Source organism: Vombatus ursinus, unplaced genomic scaffold, assembly GCF_900497805.2.
Source record: "Vombatus ursinus unplaced genomic scaffold, bare-nosed wombat genome assembly UNPS02014797.1, whole genome shotgun sequence".
Taxonomy (NCBI): domain Eukaryota; kingdom Metazoa; phylum Chordata; class Mammalia; order Diprotodontia; family Vombatidae; genus Vombatus; species Vombatus ursinus.
The window spans coordinates 1,761,025-1,788,943 of NW_020954575.1; the positions used below are offsets into that span (position 1 = coordinate 1,761,025).

The 27,919-nt window shown below is 38.9% G+C and overlaps 1 protein-coding gene and 1 pseudogene across 1 annotated transcript in view; both read right to left on the minus strand.

Annotated features, from left to right (window-relative positions):
• USP32 (ubiquitin specific peptidase 32) overlaps positions 1 to 27,919 on the minus strand; it is a 260,532-nt gene that overhangs the window by 7,920 nt on the left and 224,693 nt on the right. Inside the window, exons 28-29 of the mRNA XM_027870297.1 lie at positions 9,910 to 9,996; positions 8,908 to 9,028 (exon numbers count right to left, since the gene is read on the minus strand). Coding sequence (XP_027726098.1) covers positions 8,908 to 9,028; positions 9,910 to 9,996 — 208 coding nt within the window. The remainder of the gene's footprint in view (positions 1 to 8,907; positions 9,029 to 9,909; positions 9,997 to 27,919) is intronic.
• On the minus strand, positions 17,458 to 17,972 carry LOC114049198 (annotated as a pseudogene).

Consider the following 27,919-nt stretch of genomic DNA (forward strand, 5'->3'; position numbering starts at 1 on the left):
GGTCCTCCTTGTGGAATAACTCATTGAAAGGGGGGATTTTGGAAGAGAAATAAAATTTGAAGAAAAATTTGGCTTGACTTTGGGTTTAGATTTTAACAGCTATTACTTCTTTTATGAACATTCAAGGCTTTCATCATCTTCCACGCTGTTCATCCACCAGAAAAGGCTACATGTTTCAAAAACAATTATTGCCAACTAAAAATTCTCGATTAATGTCTGAGGAAAGAATATATAGTGGAAATTCTTATATACTCTTTGCTGGTATAAGGGTATCTACTTCCTTCTTTAAAAAAATAAGCATAAAAAAATGAGCATCAGATATAGTTTGCCTTTCCCCATCCCCAGATACATATCATTTATCGAGTCTATCCTTTATGGTTTATGCTAAATTCAAGAAGAATACTGATTTTTTTTTTCTTTTTACTGCTTATACTCTGTTTAGTATAAGCTACGTACCTAGATAGATAGAACATGCTGATCTGCATTGGTATAGAAAGTTCCCTCACCTGGGAATTCCCTATGCTAATGAAATCATAGATCCAGTCACTATCCTTATCCTATGCAGCTAGATGCAGATGGGGAAGAAGAGGATTGGAAAAAACATGCATACATTTATCCAGAAGCTCTCTTACATGATAAACCATTTTGGGCACACGTTCTACCACTAGATCACCCACTGTCATGCAAATAGCCTAAATTGCTTGATAAGATACCACAGACTGTTGAAGGAATCTATGACACACAAAAAAGCTAAGAATACCTGCCTTATACTAAAGGTAGAGAATGAACCAACAGGTTTTGTGATATGAGGTTGAGAAGAACCACAGATATCAGGGCTGGAAGAGCCTTTGGAGAAGTAAATTAGTTCAATCACTTCATTTTTTTTTTTAAAAGGCAATTGGGGTTAAGTGACTTGCCCAGGGTCACACAGCTAGTAAGTGTCAACTGTTTGGTCTGAGGCCGGATTTGAACTCAGGTCCTGACTTCAGGGCTGGTACTCTATCCACTGTGCCACCTAGCTGCCCTTAATCACCTCGTTTTACGGATGAGGAAACATTAAACAAAAAAAAGATTGGATTCTTTCCCCATGGTCATAGAATAAGTTAGCAATAGCTAACTCTTACTAACTAACTAGTAAAACCGTCTGACATCTCATTCGTCATTCTTTCAGACATACCACCATATATCTCAGTCTACCACCCTGTGAAACACTCCAAAGGAACAAGAGGGGATGTATAAAGTCAGGAATAACAATGGAGAACGATAATTATCTTTTTTTGGCCTTTCTTTTAAAATAATACTTACAAAAAAATAAAAATAAAATAATTTTTTTTTAAATTCTGAAAAGTTTACCACCACCAAGAATAGATGATTATTTCCATATACACAATTAGAACATAAAGAGGATTATATATGAGAGACTGCAAGCCTCCATTTTATATGGTTTGCTTTTCTAAAATGTGTGTATATATATGTATATATATATACACATTTAAACATATACAACTGCACATCTAGACATACATTTTAAAATGTGTGTATATACACACACGTATATACATATAAAAAATAAATCACACATATTACTTTCAAAAGTGTTCTACTTGAACGCTCTCAGAAAAACCTAGAAAGACTTATATGACCTAATGCAAAGTAAAATGAGCAGAACCAGAAGAACACTGTATACAGTTAACAGCAATATTGTATGGTGACCAACTATGAATGACTTAGCTATTCTCAGCAATACAACGATCCAAGACAATTCTGAAGGACTTATGAAAAATGCTATCCATCTCCAGAGAAAGAATTGAAGGAGTCAATGCAGATTGAAGCATATTTTTTCTTTACTTTCTCTGGGTTTTTTCTCTCCTTGGGTGGTTTGGTTTTGTTTTTTTTTGGTCTGTGTTTTCTTTCACAACATGACTAACATGGAAACATGTTTTGCATGACTGCACATGTATAACCTATATCAAATTGCTGGCCTTCCCAATGGGACAGAAAGGGAGGGATAGAAGGAGAGAATTTGAAACGCAAAGATTTTTTTTAAAAGGATGTTAAAATTGTTTTTACATGTAATTGGGGAAAAAATAAAATACTAAATTAAAAAAAAACTGTCTATGCTTCCTTCTGAATTTCTTTCTATTCTCTTCTGTGCAACATGTTACAAAGGCCTTCTTTTTGTTCCATCACTTGTTAAACTGCCCCCCTCTCCAATTAAAAACAGGAAAAAAGCAACCTTCCAACAAATAGTTGAGTAAAACAACAAATAGTTGAGTAAAACAACTCCACACAATGGCCATGTCCAAAAATGGATGTCTGTTTCTACAACCTTAGTCCATCACCTCTTTGCGAGTAAAATTTTTCATCATGGAACTTCTGGAGACATAGGTAGTCACTTCTTTGCTCAGAATTCTTAAATTATTTTTCTTTACAATGTTGTTGTCAATATAAATTGTTTTGATTCTGCTCCTTCACCCATACCAGTTCATATTGGCCTGGATTCTCTACAACCACCTCTTTCCTCATTTCTTAGGGGGCAAAAATATTCTATTATATTCATATATCACAGTTTGTTCAGTCATTCCTTAACTGATGGGTACCATGTTCATTTCTTTTTTCCTTTTAATCTTTCCCCCAAGGGGAGATAGTTGGCGCAGTAGATAGAGCTATGGCCTTGGAGTCAGGAGGACCTGAGTTCAAATCCGATCTCAGACACTTGATACTTCCTAGCTGTGTGAACTTGGGCAAGTCACTTAACCCTGATTGCCTCACAAAAAAGCAAAAAAAAAAAAAACCAAACTCCAAAAACAAATGAAATAACAACAACAAAAAAAAACCCACCACCATAATCCTTCCTCTGCCCCCATTCTCCCAAGAGGAAGTTTGTTTTACTTATGACCATTTCCTTCTTCATATTATCCTGCCAATTAACACTATGGTCCACCTCCCCATCCCCCACCCTTTATTCTCCTGTTGAGTTTGATCTATTTCTACATCAAACTTTATATGCATATGAGTTTTCAATCATTTGTCTAAACCATTTGTTTAGCAAGAGTGAAGGAGTTCATCTGATGCCTGCTCCCTTTACCCCTCTGCTATATTTATATATGCATCTTCTCATGAAGCACCATTATGAGAAATAGCAAACTGTATCCCCCTTTCCCCCTTTTTATACTATATTTCACCGTATAATCATTGCAGATTTTATGCCAAATCTTCTGCAAAAAAGTGGGGCATGACCATTATGTGAAGCTTTTAAAAAAAGTGTGCCAGTTATCTGTCTTTTACTTGTCTTTTAGTTTCTGCCAGTCGTGCACCAACTTTCCACTCACTGAAAACTCTTTCTATAGCTCTGTTTCCATGCTGTTCAGTGAACATAATCACTTTGAGCTTGTAGCCCATAAAATAGTTTTTATATTTACCCACAATTAGAAAGAAATGCTTTGCACGTTAATGTATCGCTAGCAGATGAACTATACAGTTTCGCTAGCGTGGGAAGATGCAAATCTTACCATATCATGTGACTTACTCACAGCAGCTTTGCCTGACTGCCTGCTCCCCCTGTGCTGATGGCTCTTCGCTAGGCTGAGTGACAATGCCATTAGTACTGCAGTGCTCTGAACAAACCACGTATAGGAAACATACTGACAATGTGCATACGCTGAGAATTCTAGGCTTAAAGCTCACAATGCGCAAGAGATAAATGTACATCCACATACTACTGGTATGCTTTGCTGCTCTGTTTACTTTTTAAGTGGTGTGAGGAATAGAATTATACCGTGCAACAATTACACAATGAAAGGTTATAAACCAATTTTTGGACTGCAAAAAAAAAAACACCACCAGGGTGTGATGATTATGCAGTGAAATACGGTATATGCATATTCCTTTTATCACTACCCTCCCCACCTTTTCCCTTCTAAAAATCCTCAAATCCAAACAGATATACCTCCTCTTAACTCTCTTAATACCCTTTGAAGACAAAGTTCAGAAGAGAAATTTGCTTCTTCTACCTCATTACAATGTTAGCACTACATCACAATTCCAATTGCTCAAATGAATTTACCTTTTGAGATTTCTCTTGAATTCTTTTGCTTGCATAAAACAGAAGCAGATAGCAGAGTGGATCAAAAACCAGAATCCTACAATATGCTGTTTATAAGAAACACACTTGAAGCAGAGACATATACATAGAGTAAAGGTAAGGGGCTAGAGCAGAATCTATTATGCATCAGCTGAAGTAAAAAAAGCAAGGGTAGCAATCATGATCTTAGACAAAGCAAAAGCAAAAACAAATCTAATTAAAAGAGATAAGCAAAGAAATGACATCTTGCTAAAAGGTACCATATACAATGAAGTAATATCAATACTAAACATATATGCACCAAATGGTATAGCACCCCAATTCTTAAAGGTTCTAAGCCTCTATCCTTTTTTTGCCTTTTGAAATGCTATGTTCCAAGCTCTCCCCTCATTTTTAGGAGAAGTGCCAGGGCTTATATGAGCCTGATTGTATAGCTAGGTCCTGATTAGTATGAACAATTAATTCTTTGAAGTGTCTGAATTATCTGAATTCACACTATTTGAAATTATAATTATATGTAAAATATGGTAATTGTTCCCAGGTCAAAGAACTGGAAATGTTCAATATTTGTAGCTTCTTCAAGTGCAAGGATTTTGAGAATAATAAATAAGCACTGGTTTTCATGGAAATACCCTTCAACGTTACTTTCCAATAAAAGTGTTGGGCAATTCTTAAATACTAAATCCAGGTTGAGTTTTTTTCTTTCTTGGTAATGTACGTTCTAGAAGGAATCCTTTTTCAGAGTGAGCCCGTTGTAACCACATTAAAAATATGTTGAGCAATATATTCACCTTTTCTTTCTATTATTTTCTTTAAAACATTAAGATATTTAGCTGCTGTGACCTCATCTCTACTAGCTGTCCCTGCTATGATAACTTTAATACTATGCAACTGAATTGCATTTTTAAAGTGATCAAACCTACAAATTCTTACAGTAAAAGTTTCTTTTTTATCCACTTCATTTTCATTGTCTTTCACTGCCTCAAATAAACTTAAATCACTGTATGAATGGGTGCTCTGGGAGCAAAATGTTTTTGATTACAATCCTCAATCCATGCAGCTAAAAGACACTCCATTTCTATCACTGTAACACTTCTATTTCTGATAGTTGTTTGCAAACCACAAAAAGCTGATGCAACTTTGTCTCTGCCTTTTATTTCACCTGCATGCTTTATAGTACTTCATACTCTAGATCCAGGCATTCCAACATCTTATCATTTACTATGACTACTTTCATGCCATCTAATTATAACAAATTTTTGTTCCAATGTAATTAAAAGTCTCTTCTTTGTTGTTCTGGCAGTGTTTCCTTTTGAAGTATTCTTCCTTTTTATTTCCTTTTGGGGGGGGGCGCTGTTTGGCTAGGCAGTGGGGTTAAGTGACTAGCCCAGGGTCACACAGCTAATGAGTGTTATGTGTCTGAGGCTGGATTGGAACTCAGGTCCTCCTGACTTCAGTGTCAGTGCTCTATCCACTGTGCCACCTAGCTGCCCCAAGTATTCTTCCTTTTGTCCATTCTGTTAAGGGTTCATTAAAAAAAGTTACAATTACTGTTGGTAACATGGTATGTCATAGCACATCACATCCACATGACTAGGCAAATGTGGACTGATGGGATACTAGCATGTTAAAACCCTTGACTAGCTCACAATGCATCACATTATTTGAAGTTCTGGCTTGAAATAAATGTGATTTAGTATCATTTTATAATTTGCATGAAACAGAATTTCATATCAATAGAAGCTGGATTAGTCATGATAACTTAGTTGTAGCTCCTTGGTACCTGAAATTCTTTCTGGATACTTGTGGCACTTTTTTCTTTGACATGAATACTATGGATTTTGGATATGACACTCTTGGGACTTTTCCTTTTGGAGTTTCTTTCAGGAACTGATTGATGGATTCCTTCTGTTGTCATTTTGCCCTTTGGTTCTAATAGATCTGAGCAGTTTCCATTTATGATTTCTTGAAAAATTAGTATCTAGGCTATTTCTTTAAAATGATAATTTTCAGGGTGTTCCAAGGATATCGATTAACTAAAATTTATTTTTTCTCTTTCTCATACCCTCCCCCCAACGAAAGAAGAGAAAAACAAAACCTTTAAAACAAATATATACAGTCATACAAGAATCCAATGATTCTTAAATTCTTTTTCCTTGACCTTTTATAAGGTCTTTATCTCCTTTCATAAGGGTTAGTTGCTTTTTATTTCAGTTATCTTTAATTTTCTTCTATTTTTCAATATTTTGATTTGTTCTAATATTTATTGTTATTTTATAGAGTCACTGATTTGTTTGCTCTCTTCTAATTCTCAAGGAGTTCATTACTTGGATAAGGTTTACCAGTTTCTAAGACATACATTTATCTTCTAAATCTATTCGAGTTTTTTTTTGTTGTTTCTTTTCTAAATCTCTTGCTTCATTTGTTCTAGGTATTCATGTAGTTCTTGTTGAAAATTCATTTTCCTCCCTTAAATCTCTGGCTTGCTATTGTTAACGGCATCATCTCCTTTGGTTTGAGATTTTTTTTTTTGGCAAGGCGATGGGGTTAAAATGACTTGTCCAGGGTCACACAGCTAGTGAGTATCATGTGTCTGAGGCTGCATTTGAACTCAGGTCCTCCTGACTCCAGGGCTGGTGCTCTATCCACTGTACCATCCAGCTATCCCCATTTGTTTGAGATTTTGAAGTACTTCTGGAGCTACAATAATTCTTTTTTTTTTTTTTTAAATAATTCTTTATAGTAGTCTCTGCAGCCTTAGTTCCCGAGCTGGGGCATCGTGCAAGTGCCAGGCTTTTAGGTGGAGTGGTCAGTGCTTTATCACTTGGTTTCCCATTCTGATCTCTGTGCTCCTAGGGTTAGGGTTCATCCAGATTTGTGAGGTTTGGCATACGTCAGGGCCCTCTTTGGCATTTCAGGTCAGTGGGCTAGGGATTACAGAGTACAGGACTATCCTTGTTCGAGCACTGCTGCTCTTGGTGGTTTCGAAGTTTCTAGCTATGGGTTTCAAACTACTCTGAGGCTTTCCCTGAGAAGCCTCCACTCCTGTTACCTCAGACAAGACTTGTCTCAAAGGCTACTAGTATTTCTGGACCATTTCTAGTCCTGCATAAAGGCTTATATCCTAAGTGTGTGTGGGGCTGGGGGCAGGAGTTGTGGGTTTCTGGCTGATTTTTTGTATAGTTCTTTGGAAGAAGAACTTACTGCAGTTTTTAATTATATTTCTTTTTTTTTTTCATTATATTTTTTGACCAATCTGGTGCAAATTTTGACTGGAGTAGGAATAGAGGAGCTGATCTGCCTGCCAGAAATCTGATCATTACCTTAATTTTGTATATCAGCACCTCTCTGGTGAGAGTGGAGAGGTTTGATTTCTATCATTGTTGACAACCTCAAGTTCCTAGAGATTGCAGAGCCAAGAAATTGCACCACCATAGGAGGTAGATGAACACTACCTGTCCAAATATCTATACTTCTTCCAACTAGCTCCGTAGGTTTTCACCAATTTAAGAACAATAGCCAATAAAAACCTTTCAACAAGGTGGACTACCACGTCCAGAGCTGGTAGAACCTCCCAATTCTCAGTAACTTAAGATGGACTTCAACAAAACATGATTAATCACCTTCCATGAAAGATGAATATCAACTTACTAACCAAACTTATGAAACTAACTTGGAGAAATAGTTAATGAAAGCAGTTTGCAAACATAGAACAATGATATAATCATTATTTTAAAGCTAAGACAATGGCCAATAGAGTTGGGATCCAAAAGATCTCAACAGGCTAGCGCATTAGGCTAAATCTAATGAGATGATAATCAAAAGGGATAAATACAAAGTCTTACACTTGAGTCCAAAAAAATCATCTTCATAAGTATAAGATTAGATTACTCATCAGAATGAGGGGTTCAGAGAGAAATGATAAGAAGGGGGAGGTACAGAGAGTTCTGAAGGATCTGGAAGTTTTGGTGGACTGACAATTCAATAAGTCAGCTGTGTGATGTGGCAGCCAAAAAAGCTGATGACATATAGGGCTACATGAATAAAAGCATAGCTTCGAGGTGATAGTCCCACTGTACTCTACCCTGGTCAGACAACAGATGGAGTACTGCTCACTTCTGGCTACAATGGTTACTTTGGTAAGTCAGAAATTGTCTAGAAGTGGGTAACCAGTATGATAGAAGGTCTTGAGTCCAAGTAACAAGATCAGGTGCGGGAACTTGGCATGTTTATCCTACAGTACAGAAGACTGTACTACACTGTAAAATCTGGGACAGCTAGGTGGCACAGTGAATAGAGCTCTGGCCTTGGAGTCAGGAGGACCTGAGTTCAAATCCAGCCTTAGACACTTAACAGTTACTAGCTGTGTGACCTTGGGCAAGTCACTTAACCCCAATCGCCTCACCAAAAAAAAAAAAAAGAAAAATACACTGTAAAATCAAAGATGGCAACTATAAGCTTGAGTACAACTGAGTTAAGTAGTTTTTAGTTATTAAAAACTGAAGCCTCACACTGGTCCTTAATCAACTGGCAAAAGGCACTTGCAACGCAAAGTTTTGATTCTGGAATTTCTTTTTAGTATTATTCATAATTTTTAATAGCCAAATATAAGTATTAAAGTAGTACAGCACATGACAGAACACCTCAGACAACACAAAGCCTGAGTACTATTCAGAGAATCACTGACTCTCTTTCTTGTACTAAGATATGCCCATAACAGAATGGCACAATGTAGTTAGAACAGAGGTATAATTTCAAAGCCAAATGCTTTGGAGAAATAGGACCTTATAAGGTACTGAGAAGGCTCTGTCTTTTGTTCTTACCCGTTCCTGTGATGTCTGGTAGCGAAGATGAAGAGCTGTTGGGTCCCAATCCACAGCAATATAAGCATTTCCAATGAAAGCTCTGTCTTCAGCACAATCAATTTTACAGCCTCGGCAAAATCTAAAGATAAATAAAAATTTGGTGAAAAAAGAGAAACTGTGAAGGAACTTAGTTTTCAGGTTATAAAGGTTCATCTTCTGCCTCTACACTTTCTTTCTTCACTTGTAATTTGTTAACAGTCTTAACAGACTACTGACAACTGCAAGATCATTTAACATTAGATTACCAAAATATGTAGCAATCATCTGGTAAACGAAATAAAAACATGAAATCTAAGAAAAGCAAATGAGAGGACAGCTGAACTGGAATACATCTGAAGCAGAACAGCCCTGAAGCAAACTTTACATTCTGCTGCTTAATTCTCTGAAACAGAAGGACTTATTTAGTACTAGCAATACTATTTTATAAATATGGAAACAGACATGTCAAACAGTATACCTAATATAAGTTAACAACAGAGTCAGGGGCTAAACTAGGGCCTCTGTTTCCTAGCATATACTTAGTTTGCTAAATCTATATTTATATAACAAGGTGATACTTACATAACAAGGTGATTTTCTTATCTATCAGTTTAATTTTTAAATTTCTTTGGACTAGTAACATTAAAACAATCCCTCTACATCCTACCAAATGTAGGATGTAAAAGTAGTCTCTTGAATAGGTCTGGGTAGTAATGCTGTTTGCTAAACTAACATAAGCTTGAGAATAAAAAGTGAAGTGGGTCGAACAATGATCTCACAATATTAATTTGTCACAAAAGCAATCTGTCCCTGCATGTCAGCACAGATTGCAAGGATGGATTGATGAGTGGTCCTTAAGCTTAATTCAAGTTTCTCATTGCTTACTATTAACCTCTGAAACCTTGAAGCCTATTAAAAACTTATAATCTGAAGTGGTCACTCTGCATATCCTTTCACTGGGTAGCAAGAGGGACAACTTACCTGTACCACGGACACCAAGCACAGGAGTTTCCATCCTTCTGCACAACTCTTAGTGTGAATGGATACTGATACCCCATGCTGTCATCACTAAAACAGAACACAGAAACACACACAACATAAGAACTGTTCTGGTTTTCTGTCCAACTCCTCCCTATCTTCCTGTGGACTAACAATTAGAGGAGATATTTGTCAGAAAAAGCAAGACAACTCCTTTAGTCCTATTAAAGTAGTAGGGCATGGCATGGCATTCAAGTTCATGGCTCAATGAAGCTCACTCCAAACCAACAATTACTTAATGGCTTAGAAACTGTAGTACAGTTCCAGTTACATTTGACAGTGAGACTGTAATGTTTGTTTTATAAGCTAGCTTAGCAGGCCAACCACATTAAGCTGTAACCATTTATGTGCAAGGCAGTCTAGGCAAATATTATGTACTGAATCAATCACCCAGTTCTACAACAATCAATCTATCAAGACAGATTAAATTCATATTAGAGCAAAGCTGATAAAACCTTTCATGACAAGGGCAGTAAAACACTATAGAAAGCTGGAAATAAAGCTATTTATGAAGGTGCTTGTTAACTCTTTACACTCAGAAGCCCTTCTGTTATAAATGGCAAGAGAAGTTTTGAATCATTGCTAGTATGTGTATTCCTCTTAAGTTTCTGTAGGTTTACATTGCAGTAATATTAGGGTACAGTTAGGTCTAGTGTAATTTTGGAGTATGCAAGGACACTGGCATGTTGAAGCTGGTTTGTCCTTTGCCTACTTTTACTGATATCCAAACAAAACAACCCCTTTTCTGGTGATGAGGACACGGTCCTGTTAAAGCCGGACAACTCAAGCACTAGGCCTAATACACTTTATAGCTCCATAATCAAAGTTGCTGAAGAGTACCTGCTGTGTAAAGACAAAACGATGTATGGCAATCTGACCAAAACATGAAAAAAACAGACAATACTGAGGATAAGGAGAGCTGAATTCCAGTCCTCGTTCTGGCTCTACACATTATGTGACCATGGGCAAATCACGTTATCTCCACAGGCCTTAGATTGCTCATTAGAATGAACGGGTCAGATAATTTTATCTCTAAGATCATTCCAGCTCTTACATTTTATGATTTTGAGGGTACCCTTCTTCTAAAGAAAAAAAGCAGGGAGGCGGAATCAACATGGCAGAGTAAAAGCAGGGACTCGTTTAAGTTCTCCCCCAAACCCCTCCAAATACTTGTAAAAAATGACTCAACAAATTCTAGAGCAGCAGAGCCCACAAAAAGACAGAGTGAAACAAATTTCCAGCCCAAGACAACCTGGATGGTCAACAGGAAAGGTCTGTTGTGCCAGGCTGGGAGAGGAGCTCAGTTCAGTGTGGGCAATGCAGGCAAAGACCCGGCCTCAGTGAACCTGGAGCAGGCCTCAGGAGACTGAATCAAGGAGAGCTGCGGTGGTTTCCAGATTTCCCAACCCACAAACGCCAAAGACAACTTAGAAGGTCAGTGGGAAAAGTCTGTCGGACCGGGGTGACAGAGGAGTGTGGTCCACCCCTGGCCCCAGCACAGCCCCAGGGCGGCAGCCACAACAGCAACTGTTGCTTCCGGAGCTCTCAACCCACAGAGAGTGGCTGATCAGAGCGGGATTGCAGGGATCTCTTTGCGGGCTCTGAGGCAGGATTCTCTTGCTTTCCCTGTGCTTGGATCTGCGTCCAGTCCCGGGTGGCAGTCTTAGGGCGAAGAGGAACACTGGCATAGCAGAGCTTGTGGCAGCAGTGGAGAGGGAATCCTCCTCACAGTTCCACGGCAGAACAGAGTGCTTATGGTCACTCAAACACCAGTGCACAGGCCAGGAAACGAGTAAACACCTCTCTTTAGATTATACTACCTTGGAAGAACTGAAAACTTATAGGCCCTTAGAAGTATCTCTGAAAACAGCTGCACAAAACCCATGAAGCTTAGGATAGTACACCCTCCACACTGGAAGCAGAGCCTACCTTAACAAAGAGTTAAAAAGTCAAAGAACTGTCTGGGAAGATGATCAAACAGAAGAAAAAAAGAGACTACAGAATCTTACTTCGGTGATAAGGAAGATCAAAACATACAACCAGAAGTCAACAAAGTCAAAGCTCTTACATCCAGAACCCCCAAGAAAAATATGAATTGGTCTCAGGCCATGAAGAGCTCAAAAAGGATTTTGAAAATCAAGTTAAGAGAAGTAGAGGAAAAATTGGGAATAGAAATGAGTGATGCAAGAAAATCATGAAAAACGAGTCAACAGTTTGCTAAAGGAGACCCCCCAAAATACTGAAGAAAATAATATCTTAAAAAACTATGGCAAAAGAGGTCCAAAAAGCCAATGAGAAGAATGCATTAAAAAGCAGAATTGGGCAGATGGAAAAAGAGGTCCAAAAGCTCACTGAGGAAAATAATTCCGTGAAATTATAAACAAAACCAAAAAAATGAAAAAAATAGAAGACAATGTGAAATATTTCCCTGGAAAAACAACTGACCTCGAAAATAGATCCAGGAGAGATAATTTAAAAATTATTGGACTACCTGAAAGCCATGATCAAAAGCACCATCTTTCAAGAAATTATCAAGGAAAACTGCCCTGATATTCTAGAACCAGAGGGTAAAATAAAAATGGAAAGAATCCACAAATCACCTCTTGAAAGAGATCCCAAAAGGAAAACTCCCAGGAATAGTATAGCCAAATTCCAGAGTTCCCAGGTCAAGGAGAAAATATTGCAAAGCAGCCAGAAAGAAACAATTCAAGTATTGTGGAAACAAAATCAGGATAACACAAGATTTAGCAGCTCTACATTAAGGGATTGAAGGGCTTGGAATATGATATTCTGGAGGTCAAAGGAGCTAGGTTTAAAACCAAGAATCACCTACCCAGCAAAACTGAGCGTAATCAATGAGGGGAAAAAATTTACATTCAATGATGTAGATGAATTTAATGTATTCTTCAGAAGCCAGAGCTAAATAGGAAAACTGACTTTCAAATACAAGACTCAAGAGAAGCATGAAAAGGTAAACAGGCAAGAGAAATCACAAGGGACTTATTAAAGTTGAACTGTTTACGTTGGTACATGGAAAGATGATATTTGTAACTCTTGAGACCTTTCTCAGTATTAGCGTAGTTGGAGAGAATATATATTGACAGAGGGCACAGTGTAAGTTGAATATGAAGGGATGATATCTGAAAAAGAAAATTAAAGGGTGAGAGAGGAATGTACTGGGAGAAGGAGAAAGTGAGCAGTAGAATGAGGTACATTATCTCACATAAAAGAGGCAAGAAAAAGCTTTTATAGTAGAGGGAAAGAGTGGGGGAGGTGAGAAGGAATGAGTGAACCGTACTCCCATCAGATTTGGCATAAGGAGGGAATAACATACACACCCAATTGGGTATGGAAACCTATCTTACCCTACAGGAAAGTAGAGGGGAAGGGGATAAGAGAGGCAGGGGTGATAGAAAGGAGAGAAGATTGGATGAGGGGGTAATCAGAAGCAAACACTTTTGAGGAGGGACAGGGACAAAGAGAGAATAGAATAAACAGGGACCGGGATAGGATGGAGGGAAATATAGTCTTTCACAACATGACTATTATGGAAATGTTTTGCATGACTACACACGTATGGCCTATGTGGAATTGCTTGCCTTCTCAATGAGGGTGGGTAGAAAGACAAGAGGATAGAATTTAGAACTTAGAATTTAGAAGTTTTAGAAATGAATGTTAGAAATTGTTTCTGCATGAGACTGGGAAACAAGATATACAGGCAAAGGAGTACAGAAATCCATCTTACCCCACAGCAAAATAGAAGGGGAAGGGGATGGTGGGGGGCATGGGGAGGGGGCGGTGGGGAGGGGAAATAGAAGGGAAAACAGATCAGGTGAAGGGTGAATCAGAATGCAGGCCATCATGGGGTGGGAGGAGGGGGGGATGGGAAGAAAATCTGGAACTCAAAATCCTGTGGAAGTGAATGTTGAAAACTAAAAATAAATAAATAAATTGGGAGGGAGGGAAGCATCACGTGGTAGAAAAGTTATACTAGATCATCAATTTATCTAACTTATTTACTCTCTCCACCAGGAAGTGCATAGGGAATAAGACAGACAAACCAAAACACTTTTTAAGATTCATTTGACATAATTTTTTACTTTTGCTTGGCTATTTCATCATCTGATGAAGGGCAGATTTATAGCAGCAAATTTTACATCACAGCAAGGACAAAACTAAAGCACCATATCTAGGTCTGGCCATGGTAACTGATCATCAAAACCCTATAGCAGAGAGAAATTAGATAAGAGACAAAAGGGAACAAATGGACTTGAAAGTAACTACCAAACCCAAATTGTTCCAAGGGGGTAGTTCTGTTTGAAGAGTCCAAAGTTCCTTGAAAAACATTCCAAACAGGTGGAGATCAGTCAAAATGTCAAGGGGCTGACTAAAGTAAATTTCCTTCTTTAGGGAAATTAACCTGTTTTCAAGTTATTTCCTTATTTAATGGAAGGAACAAAGCTGGCAACTAGGAGGTGTGCTGATGTTCGAGTTTGCTCTTTTTGGTTATTATTCCATTTTTGTTTTTTTTTTAATCTATATATCAAACATAAATTAAAATTCTTATCTTTTCTAGTGATATAATTTTGGATATGTCTATTTTCTCCACTCTGACTCACTCTTTAAGAACTTTAATTAGTAAGCCCTTTCCTAACAGATCTTGGCCATTAATAAGCTTTTATACCTCAAAGTATAGAAGCTGTTAAAGTAACTTAAGAACCAGTAATAGCTTTAATTTGAAGACTTTATTGACATAAAATTACTTTAGAGCTGGAAGAGATCTTTAAGACCATCTAGTCTAGGGGTTCTTGATCTTTTTTTTGTGTGTCATGTAACCCTTTGGCAGTCTGGTGAAACCTATGGACCCCTTTTCAGTATGTTTTTAAATGCATATAATTCATAGGATGAAAAGGAAAGAAATTATACTAAAATACAGTTATCAAATGATTTTTCTGAAAACTCATAGACCCCAGGTTAAGAACTCTTGACAATCCTCTGACTTCACAGATGAGAGAACTGAGGTATAGAGAGATAAAAGTGACCTGTCTGAGGTCACACAGGTTAAGTACTAGAGCCAGGATTCAACTCCCCACAAATATAAGGGAGTCCATGGCAATAACAAAAAAGTACAAATCAGATCATCTGCAACTCTCCACCAATTCCCAAACTGAAAAAACAAGCAAAAAAACAAAAACAAAAAATTAGTCACTTTCTGATGGTCTAGAAAGCAATGGGACTTGCCTAAATTTGGAGTTGGGTAGTTTTTTATAGCAAAGGGGAAGATATGAGAAGGCCAAACTGGGAACAGGGACAAAACTGATCATAGCACCAAGCTGAAATTGAAAGCAGGAATCTTCATGAAAAGTAGCAGCATGCAATATGGTGTGGTTTTTAAAGGTTACTTGCATGTGCTGGTGACTGCTGCCTTCCTGCTGCTCTCAACTACCCCCCACATTTCCTGGGGGGCAGGATAAAGATGGCAAAACTTTGTGGTTAAATGAAAAATAAAGACCTCATCATAGGCATGCATGGTCCAGCAAAACAAATGTCCACATTGGCCATGCCTGAAAATATGTCAATCTTTGCATTCATCACTTCTCTGGAAGGAGGTGAGTAACATGTTTCATCTTTAATCCCCTGGACTTATGGTTAATAATTGCATTGACCAGTGTTTAAAGTCTTTTAACGTTGTTTTTCTCTGTGATGCTGTCATTTATATAAATTGTTCTCCTAATTCTGCTTGCTTTCATTTTGTATCAGTTCATAGCAGTCTTCCCACTTTCCTCTGAAATTGTCCACCTTGTCATTTCTTTTGGCATAATAATTACATTATATTCACACATAATGATTTGTTTAGCCATTCCCCCAATCAGTACACTTGTCTTGATTTCCAATTTTTGGCAAATATGTAAAAGGTTATTATAAATATTTTTATATATATAGGAATTTTTCCTTTTTCTTTGATCTCTTTGGGGTACAGGCTTACTAGTAGTATGGCTAGGTCAAAGGATATGAATAGGTTAGTAACTTTTTTTTTGGAGGCAAACAGGGTTAAGTGACTTGCACACAACAAGTTAAGTGTCTGAGGCCATATATGAATTCAGGGCCTCTGACTCCAGGGCCAGTTATGTGTCCACTGCGTCACCTAGCTGCCCCTAGTTTAGTAACTTTTGAAGCACAGGTCTAAACTTCTTTCTGGAATGGCTGGGATCAATTCACTGCTCTACCAACTGTGTACCAGCATGACTGTTCTTCGGCAGCCTCTCCAACATGTCATTCCCTCTCTTGTCATCCACCTTTGCCAGTTTTAGGGTTGTGAGGTAAAACCTCAGAGATGCTTTAATTTGCATTTCTATAATTAGTGATTTAGAACATTTTTACAAGACTATGGCTTGGATTTCTTCTATGAAAACTCCTTGTTTACATCCTTTGACCATTTATCTTACTGGAGAATGACTCTAAGTTTTTATATATTTTAACCAGTTTCTTAGATATCTTAGATATAAGACTTTTATCAGAAATACTTCCTGCAAAGTTATTCCCCATCCCCCTAGCCCCCCCCCACCATTTACCCGTTTTCCATCTAACTGCAACTATATTAGATTTGTGTAATTTTGTAATGGACAATCAAAATTGTGTATCTGATTTTATGTGATCCTCCTCTCTCTATGGCTTGTTTAGTCATGAATTCTTTTTGTATCCATAGATCTGAAAGCTAATTTCTTCTGTTAGCCCTCTAATTTATTTATGATGTAATCTTTTATACCTAAGTCATGTATTAATTTGGAAATTATCTTGAAATATGATGTGAGTTGTTGGTCTAACCCTAATTTCTGACAGACAGCTGTCCAGTTTTCCCAACAGTTTTTGTCAAATAGTGAGTCCTTCCCCCAGTAACTGGGGTCTTTGTGTTTACTGGACATAATGCTATTGTCTGCATTTTTTGCTTCTGTATAATGCATACTTAATTTGTTTCAGTGATTGGCCTCTCCATTTTTTAACCAGTACCAAAATACCAAATCATTAATGCTTACTGCTTTGTAGTACAGTGCGAGGCACGGGTAAACCTAGTTCTTGCTTTTTTTCATTATTACCCTTGAGATTCTTGATCTTTTGTTCTTCCATATGAATTTCACTATCATTTTTCAAGCTCTACAAAATATCCTTTTGGCAGTTAGATTGGTAAAGCATTCAATATATTAATTGAGAAAGTATTGTCATTTGCAGCATGTTGGTTTGGCCTACCGAGTACCAACTAAAACTTGTCCAATTACTTATATCCCTAATTCCTGGAAAGAATGTTTTACAGTTGGATGTATTTTATATTTTATAATACTATTATATAACATTTTGTAACTTCTATAGACATTTGAATTGCATTTATCTTTCTAGCTTTTTCTGTTATGTGTTTTTTTTTTAAATGACATATAGGAATGCTGATGATTTCTATGGATTTATTCACATCTTGCAAGTTGACTGTGTTGTTTTTTGGTTACCTCTTTAGGGTTTTTTTTTTTTGAAAGCAACAAATGCACTTTATTCATTTACAGATTAAAGAAAGTTACTGAGCCAAGATTAGTAACTGCTTCACTCTCCAATTCAACAGCTATGCAACATGATGGGCCTAGAGTAGCCATGCCAACTTTAACTGCTGCACATTATCTACACTGGCTTGACTTAGATCACAGGATTAGGAAATCAAAGCATTATTTTAATTTGGCTTTCGAGTGCATGGCTGATGTCCGAACCCAGTTTCTTTCGTGTTCCATATTTTCCTTTTAGTTCTTTCACTTTTGCAATATAAGCTTTCATGGAATCTTCTTTGGATTTTCCTTTCAAAGAGTTCCAGGCATCCCACTTAGCCTTGCCTTTGAAGTCCATCATATCAGGGCGATCTGTATTTACATCTCCGACTGTGGCTTGTTTGCAGTGGCTATAGATAAACAACATCTCCTGGTCATCTGGTTTTTGACTTCTGCAGCTTTGTCAAATTCAGCCTGAGACATGCGGAGTGAGATGAGGAGGATGAAGCTTCCACCTAAAGCCTGCACGCCAAACCTCCCAGGCCGGGCCGGGCCGAGCCCACTCCCAGCTCACTCCCAGCCTCCAGTCCCACTCCAACCTCAGCTTGGCTAGGGTGACTTCAGTGCAGTCAATCAGAGCCCGGCCCAGCTCTGCAGGGGGCGTGGCCTAGCTTGGCCTAGAAGGGACACTCCTCCCCCTTCGGCGCCCCTTCTCCTGGGTTGCATGCTTCGGAGCTTTGGGCTGTGCTGGGGAAGGGGGCGCAACCTCTTTAGGGTTTTTTAAGACATAACAATGGGATTGGTAACATAACTGGTTTAAGTGACAGTATAAAGCTCAGGTGGCCAAGTGATAACGTATATTTTCTGACCAAACAGTTCAAAGAGCAGATGAAAAGAGTGAAGGCGATCAAAGGTCATCTTTGTACAGACTATCCCCCTTGTGCCTAGAATGGACTCCCAACTCACCATTGACTCTGTCACCCTAGTTTCCCTCAAAGCTCAGTTCAAGCACCAAGATCTTTCCTGATCCTCTCAGACACTAGTGCCTCTTCTGTCAAATTACCTTGGATTTATTTTGGATATGTTTATTTTCTATGTAATCGTATATGCACATGTCATTTCCTCCAAGAGAACCTGACCTCCTTAAGAACATGTACTGTTTGATTTTTTTATTCTCCCTTGTATTCTCAGTGCCCGGAACACAGTATGTGCTTTATAAATGCTTGTGGACTGATACTCTTCAACTTACTAATGTCCTTCCTAAAACAACTAAAATTAAGTTTTCAGTCAACTAAAACTCCCAGATCTTTTTCAGATTAATTGCTGCCTAACCATGTCTGGCCCATCTTACACTTGAATAGATGCTTTTTTGAATTTAAATGTATGACTTTATATTTATCCCTATTAAATGTCACCTTATTCAATTTAGCCCTTAGATCTAGTTTGTTCAGATTTTTTTGAATCCTGACTCTCACCCCGCGTGTAGGCTATTCCCCTTCCCCGTATGTCAGGTTTGCCTCACTTGCAAATTTAATAAGCATGCCATTTACATATTCCTTTATCCAAATCATCCACAAAAATGTTAAATAATAACAGGGCCAAGGACACATCTCAGGAGATCTGCTTCCCATCTCACATTGAGCTATTAATGACTGCTCTTTGGATCCAGCAATTCAACAAGTTGCACATCTAACAAAATGCCCTACCACCTGGACCACAACTTTATCTTTTCTCCATACAAATAGCATGAGACACATCAAATGCATTGTTAAAATCTAGGTAAACTATATCTACAGCACTCCTTGTGGATTTCAGTTCATTCTGAGTTTCCCTACTCTCGGCACTGTTCTTACAGAAACAGGTCACGACTCTTTACCAAGCCTTTGTTACAAGGCTCTTCTTCAGTCTCCTTTACACATCTTTTAAAGTTCAAGCTGTGTGACAGCTTAGATAGCCTTAGACAGCTCCCCCTCCTCCTCCTTACCTTTGTGTCCCAAGAATGTTACTTGTGGGCACTTCCCATCCCTCTTGGGCTGACCTCCCCTTTAGAGTCTCAATCTGTGGGACTATCCCTCCCTTCACCAAACACTTTGAAATGTGTTCTACCAAAATCTTTTGGGCATATTAGTGTAGTTCCTCTTCTCTAGCATTAATTCTAAGATAGAATAATGACTTCTTCTCCAAAGTCCTATCATTTTCACTCCATCAACCAGAAATGAAGGTGAATCCAGTAAAAAGGATAATGAGGGCCTTGGTTCAAATGTCACTCTGATGTGAATCCCATCTCTGCTACTCATTGCCTGTGTGACTTCGGGCAAATCATTTAACTTCTCTGGGCCTCAATTTTCTCATCTCTAAAATGAGGAAGTTGGATGAGATGGCCTTTTAGGTCCCTTCCAGCTCTAAATCTATGATCCTATGATCCTCCTTTTTGAGAACAGAATTTCCCTTTGTTAGGTTTTTTGTTTGTTTTTGTTTTTGTTTTTTGTTTTGGCTAGGCAATAGGGTGACTTGCCCAGGGTCACACAGCTAGTGAGTGTTATGTGTCTGAGGCCGGACTGGAACTCAGGTCCTCCTGAATCCAGGGCCGGTACTCTATCCACTGCCCCACCTAGCTGCCCCTTTTTTTAGTCTTAAGCTTAAAATAATCACTGAGGTAAGTTAAGAAATTCTCTGCTCTACCTTTCAGCAGAGAATATGTCAGAATATATCTGAATAAATAAAATTGCCCCTACCTCCCCCATACTAATATATTTCATGCTCTTATTACCATGCTTCTGATATTTATTACCTGATCTCATCTATTTCTTCTTTCTGTTCAAGTGGTCTACAGTATACTCCAATACAATTCTCCTGTTCTTGTCTCAGATGACCTTCACTCAAAATTCTCCATCAAGCTTCCTGGATTTTCTCTTAAGAGTCTTATCTTCTTAGTATATAATGCGGCACCACTACCACCCCCCAATTTTTACATTTGTTTCTTTAGAATAAGGTATATACCTTTCCAGCACTATTTCTAATTAATAGTCTCTTCTCAGCAAGTCTCAGTGATATTTATCAGTTCAAATATTTGCTTTCTTGTGTTAATATCCTAATTCATATTGCTTGCTATCCATGCCTTATAAATCAACTTACATTTTTTTGTGAAATGCCTGCTGTATACATTATTAAGTATTCTGCACCAGATTTCTAAAGTCATAGCAATTCTCAAGAGAGGTAGAGAAACATCATCTACTCCTGGGAGTATTTTTAACTCCTTCACCCAATTAGTCACTCACATAAAATTTATTCAAGTCCTCATTTCCTTAAACAGATCATTCACTAGAAAACTTATTTATAAATGCATAGCATCTCAAGCTTGCAAAATAAACACCTGATAGAGTAATAATTTTTGATGTCTGGTAGTACAAGTGGACTATTGATTTTTTATATGTGACTCTCAGAACTATATATCCAGCCATAGTGTTTGTCTCCGTTTCTCTCTCACTCCAGTCTCTTGTAACAAACTGCCTTTTGAACATTTCAAATTGGATGTCCTGTAGGTACCTCAAACTCCAAAAGAAGATTCATTATCTGAGCTCACAAACATACTTCTTTTCCCGATTTTCCTATTTCTGACAAGGGCAGCGCCACCCTCCCAGTCACCCCAGTTGACAACCTCAGAGACACCCCGGATTCTTCACTCTCCCTCACCGCACACACTCAATGAGCCGCCAAGGTATAGCACTGTATCAGTTCTACCTCTGCAGTATCTCATTTATCTTTTTCCCTTACTCTACTCACATGACCCATTCTATCACCACCATCCTAATTCAGGACGTCATGGCTTTTCATCTGGAATACGGCAACAGCCTAATGGGTCAGTTTGCCTCAAGGCACTCATTGTTATCTCTACTCACATGGCTACCACATTAGTTCAGCCCTCATCATTTCTCACCTACACTACTGAATCAGTCAACAAACATTTATTAAACTCAAACTATGTGTCTGGCACTGTGGTAAGTGCTGGGAATACAAAGAAAGGCAAAAAAACAGTCCTTGTTCTCATGGAGCTCATAGTCTAATGGAGGGAGACAACATGCAAGCAATTACTCAAACAAGCTATATCCAGGATAAACTGGAAATAATCAGCAGGGGGAAGATAATAAAATTATGGGAGATAAAGGCTTCTTGTGGAAGGTGGGATTTTAGTTGGGACTCAAAGGAAGCCAGGAAAGCCAGGAGGCAGAGGTGAGGAGGGAAAACATTTTAAGCATGAGGGGACAGCCAGTAAAAATCCCCTGAGTCTGGAGATAGACTATCTTGTTTGAAAACAGTAAGGAGGCTACTGGATTGCAGAGTATGTGGGAGTGTAAGGTATAAGAAGACCAGAAAGGTGTGAGGGAAGGCAAGTTATAAGGGGCTTTAATACCAAACAAAATATTTTATATTTGATCCGGTAGGTGATAGGGAGCCACCACACAATAAACTGGAATTTATTGTTTGGGAAGTGACATGATCAATCATGTGCTTTAGGAAGAGCACTTTGACAACTGAGTGGAGGATGGACTGGAATGGAGAGAGGATTGAGGCAGGCAGAACAACAAGCAGCCTATTGTAGTAGCTCGTGATAAAGACCTGCATCAGGATGGTGGTAATGTCAAAGGAGAGAAGTAACAAATATAAGAGATATTAGAAAGGTAAAACTGACTGACCCTGGCAATAGATTCAATGTGGAGTTGGGGTGGATTGGGTGAGAGACTGGGGTAGGAGGAAGGAGGAGAAGAAAGTGAGGAGTCACAGATGATAACTAGGTTGTGAGTATGGGTGAATGGGAGGATGATGGTACCCTCAACAGTAGGTAGTAGAGAAGTTTGGAAAGTGGAAAAGGTTTCCTGGGGAAAATAACGAGTTTTGTTTTGGATATGGTGAGTTTAAGATGTCTATGGATATCCATTTCAAGATGTTTAATAGGTAGTCTAGAGACTGGGAGATAGGGTAGGGCTAGATGATAAGTAAAACAGAGAATTATCACCATAGAGATGATAATTGAATCCACAGGATCTGTTACAATCATTGATAAGCTCAGAAGGGAAATACTATAGAGGAAGAAGAGAAGAGTAACTAGGCCAGACCTTGGGGGAAGGCACACATGGTTAGTAGGTATGAACTGGAAGAAAATCTGGCTGAGAAGACTAAGAAGTCATTGTCAGAAAGGAAGGAGAAGAACAAGGAGAGTAGTGCCATTAAAACCTATAAAGAAGAGAGCATCAAAAAGAGGAGGCCTGACAGTGTCAAAAGCTGCAGAGAAGTCAAAAAGGATGAAGACTGTAAAAAAGCCATTAGATTTGTCAACTGAAAGATCATTAGTAATATTGGAGAGAGCAGTTTCAATTGAATGATGAAGTTGGAAGCCAGGCAATAGCACCTACAGTAGATGGCCTTTTCTACGAGTTCACAAAAGGGAAGACAAAAACGGGATGATAATTAGTGGAGATGTATAAATCAAATAAGGATTTTTTGAGAATAGGGTGTGGGCATGGGCATGTTTGTAAGCAGGAGGGAAGCAGTTAGTAGACAGGGAGAGATTGAAGGTGACAGGGAGAGATTGAAGGTAACAGAGAATGGGAATGATAGAGGGGGCAATCTGTTACAGAAGACAGGATGGAATATAATCACTTGTGCATATAGAGGGTTTTGCCTTGGCAAAAACAGCTACCTCATTGTGTGAGACAGGGGTAAAGAAGAGATAGTGGTAGAAGGTATATAAATGATGTGAGATGTGGAGGAAGGGACAAGAGGGAGCTCTCAGCAAATGACCTCAATTTTTTCAGTAGAATGAGGCAAGATTCTCAGATGAGAAGGGTGGGAGCAGGGAAAGCCAGGGGAGATTTAAGGAGGAATTAAATGGTTTGGAAGACCTGCTATGGTGAGTGGGATAATGAGTTAAGTAGAGAGGTGGTGAAAAAGGATTGCCTTGCTGACATTTTGTAACATAAATCTGTAGTGGACCCAGGCAGCACGATTTTTTATTTTCTCTAGCTTCATTCAGCAGTATGTATAAAAGAGCAAAGGCAGCAGACTGGTGGGAGTGATCTAAGGATAAGGCTTGGCAGGGCAAGACTGGCAATATAACAGCCAGGGATTCAAGAGAAGAGGAAAGAGTTAAGTTGAACTAGGTGGTGGAAGGACTAGAGGTCATGGTGTGGACAAAGTCTGAGGTCATGGTGTGGACAAAGTCTGAAGATGCAAGGCAGAGGAAGAGGTGGAATGTCATTGGATTGTGATCAGATAAGGGAATTTCAGAGTTAATGAACATGGAAGAGTAATGCATTTGTGGGTGACAGCACAAGGGTATGCCCATCTCTACGTGTGGCTGAGGTGGGATGGAAGAATGAGTTACATGAAATTAATAACTAATTAGTAAATTAGTAAACTAATGTAAGATTAAAGTGAAGATATAGTGAGATACAGTTAGAATATCAATATATATGCTGAAGTCCCCTAGTATAAGGGCAGCAGTTGAGGATAGAAGACTGAACCAGGCACTCAATTCACTGAGGAAAGACATAGGGTCTTTGAGGTCTGTAGACAACATCTACTAGGATTTTGATTAGATGGTAGATATGGATTGAGAATCTCAAAGGAGGAGAGGTTACTGAGTGATAATGATAGAGGGAGAACCTGGAAGTGGCAATGGGCAGCAAGAAGTATTCTCAAGAGGTTATATAACCAGGAGGGAGCCAAAAGAAAAGCGGAAAAGGAAAAGATTTAAGATGAAAGCACATTTGTTGTCTATGCAGTAAGCATTCCAGAGAACACAGTGGAAGAGGTGGTAGCTTTACAGTAGAACACTCTGGGGGAAACTGAGTTGTGAGGTATGAGAATAAAGGATCTGGCAGTGAGGGATAAAGAATCAAGTTTGACTGCACACATATAATCTATATCAAATTACTTACTCTCTCAAGGAGGACGGAAGTATGGGAGGGAGGGAGAGAATTTGGAACTCAAAATCTAAAAAAAACATTAAAAATTTTTGTATTCATGTAATTGAGAAAAAAATAAAATTTAAAAAATTAAAAAAAAAAGAATCAGGTTTGAATGACAGCAGGTGTTTGGAATCACTAGAGGAGGGTATGGAAGGAGACATGGACTGTTAATCAATGAGGAATGAAATTCAGATAGGTTTTCACAGTCCATAGAGGCAATAGCCTCAGGTAGGAGTTCTCTCAGAACTTAAAGTTGAACTTCCTAAAGCAATGGGACAAGTGCTAAATAGTGAAGGAGTAGTGGCACTCTCCTTCTCCAAAGGCAGAAAACCAAGGTGGAGACTTGATGGAATGACCTTTTTCCTTTTCCCTGGAAGAGAGGAGTCTGGTGTTCATGGAATTGAGCCTCTTCCTGGGGGAGGCTAGCGACCAGGTTGGGGACCCTGGATGGAAATGGAGGCCTCTTCTCACACCTCAAGGACAAGAGACCTGTCTGATGATGTGGCATTTCTTCTTTTCTCCTGCGAGATTGGAAACCAGGCAGGAGACTTAGCATGATGGAACAGTATTTCTCCTCTTCCCAAGGGAGGCTGAAGACTGACAGGAAAATTGGAGTGACAGAATATTGCAAAAGTCTATAAAAAATGGTCGCCCTGTCTCAAGTCTCCTCTCCAATCCCTCCTTCAGAGCTGCCAAAATAATTTTTGTTAAGCACATGTCTGACCATGTAAACTGCATCCTCCCCAACACATCCCTTACTTTAATATACTCCAACACCTCCTAATTACTTCTAGGAACAAATACAAATTTCTCTAGCATTTAAAACTCTTTCCAGCCTGGCTCCAATCTGCCTTTCTGGACTTACACATTATTGCCTTTCATGCATTCTTTAGTCCATGCTTCACCTTCACATCCTATACAGTTGTCCATCTAGGCCATCTTGCCACCTGTCATTGCCTGGCTTCTCACTTGGATCAGCTTCCTTCAAAGTGGACCTGAAGCTCTGTACCCTGGACCTGTAGAATCCATGCCTCTAGTCTCAAGGAAAGTTAATTCTCTAATCTAGAACTCTCACATTAGGATGCCAGTGAATGAATATAAACCCGTCCATTTAGCCCACTACATCTAAATGGTCCAAGACTATAGTTCTCCTCCATATCCCATCTAGTCATCTAGTCATTCAGGCCATCATGCTTTCTGCCTGCCTCTCTGGTTCTGCCTCTCTACAACCTGCCACATTCCACCTTTTATAATGGGCACAACAATCAAATCAATAGTACCACTCCTACAGGAAAGGGCTTATCAATTAACTGTTCTATTTATCAGACCAAAACTACCTTTCCTGTCTACCCCTCCCCATGTGTTATCCTTATTAGAATATAAGGTCCTTGAGGGCAGGGGCTAGCTCCCTTGGACCTCAGTATCTTCAAAGCTTAGCAAATAGTAAGCACTTTATAAGTGCCTTTTCTTTCATTCAGCTGAACTAATCTTCATCTTCTAGTTAGTTATGACACATGATCTCCTGTTAGTAAGTCAATAAGCATTTATTAAGCATTTAATATGTGTTAGGCATTGGGCTAAGTAAATATTGGGTGTATAAAAAAGGCAAGAAAAAAAAATAGCCCCTGCTCTCAAGGAACGTACATTCTAAAGAGACACAATATGTAAATATGTAAGTATGTACAAAATACAGCATTATCACAGAAGCTGGATCTTTGCTATCCCCAAGTGGAGTACATGCCCTCCTCACCTCACTGTCTTAGAATCCTTAATCTTCCTTCAAAGCTCAGCTTAACAACACTGCCTATGGGAGACCTTTCTGGATACCCCCCAGCTGCTAGTGCCTCCCTTATCAAATTACTTTGTATTTATTTCGTCCATGCTAATTTTCTTTGTAATCTTATGTGTACATGTTCTCTAACTGTAAGTTCCCTAAGGGCAGGAGCAGCTTCATCTTTGTCTTTGTGCCCCTTATGCCTGGTGCACAGCAGGGCTTAATAAAACCTTGACGGACTGATTAGCAGTAGTTTGCTAGAGTAGAATGATATGGTGCTTCTACTCAGTATTTCCTTCGAAAATTACAAAACTACACATCTCTTATCTGAAATAGAAAAGTCTCTGCATTTCATTTTCTTCTTTGAGAAATGGCAGTTCTTTTCTAGGTTTGCTGCTGGTCCACATGTACTTGCCATTCTTTCACTTATCTTGAGCCTAGTTATATAGCAAATGATCCTGAACCACCAATGGCAATCAATGAACATAATCCTTCATGTTACTCAGTTACGTAGGAAGCAGACTTCTCATGTGCTCTTCAGCAGCAATAAAATGATCCCACCTTCAGTACACAGCTGAAATCAGAGACCAAATAAACCATCATGATGCTGACAAACTCAATAAATTCACTGAACCAGCATGATGTATGAAGCAGCATGACCTAGGGGAAAGTGAACTTGATGTAGAGTCCAAAAAAAAAAATTGTGTTTAAATCCTACCTCTGCTACTTACCAGCAATGTAACCTTGGGCAAATTATGTAACCTGCCAGTTTCTTCACCTATACAACGATAAGGCTAAAAAAGATAATCTCTAAGATCCCTTCCAGCTCTAAATCCTAGGATTCTCCCCTGCTATCTACTGGAAAGCTGATCTTTAATAACACCTTTCCCCTCTTTGAAGCTTCTGTGGACGGTCATGTGAAACTTGATTTTCCTTAGACATAAACAAGAATGAGTGAGGAGGGACTGGGGGGTGGGGAAGGAGAGAAAGAGGGGGGGAAAGGCGGGGGGGGAAAGGCAGAGAGAGAGGGGGAAGACAGAGAGACAAGGGGAAGGGAGAGGGGGGGAAGGGAGAAGGGGGAAGTGAAAGAGAGAGAGAGAAGGGGGAGAGAGAGACAGAGAAAGAAAGAGAGAGAAAGAGAGAGAGAGAGAGAGAGAGAGAGAGACTGTGATTTGCCTCTCAGGCATGACCTTGGGTTCTGCCTTGAAGAGCCATAGTGTGCGAAGAATTCTGCCTCTGCTATTTGTATATGACCTTAGGCAAATCACTTAATCTCTCTCTCTCTGGGTTTCAATTTCCTCATCTCTAAAATGAGGAAAGTAGAGTTAGATGATCTCCAAGGACCCATGAAATTTGTAAAACACTTTGTAACTCTCTTACACACTCACATCCTATTTTGCAATTATTTATGTACATCTCCTTTTTCTCTTCCTGGTCTGTAAGCTTCTTAAGGGAAGGGATCATATTTTATTTGTGAGGTCTTTTTTTTTTGGCTAGGCAATGGGGTTAAGTGACTTGCCCAGGGTCACACAGCTAGTAAGTGTTTTGTGTCTGAGGACAAATTTGAACTCAGGTCCTCCTGAATCCAGGGCCAGTGCTCTATCCACTGCACCACCTAGCTGCCCCAAAGGAATTATATTTTAATTACCTGTGTATTACACTTTGAGTCTTTGCACATAAACATTTCA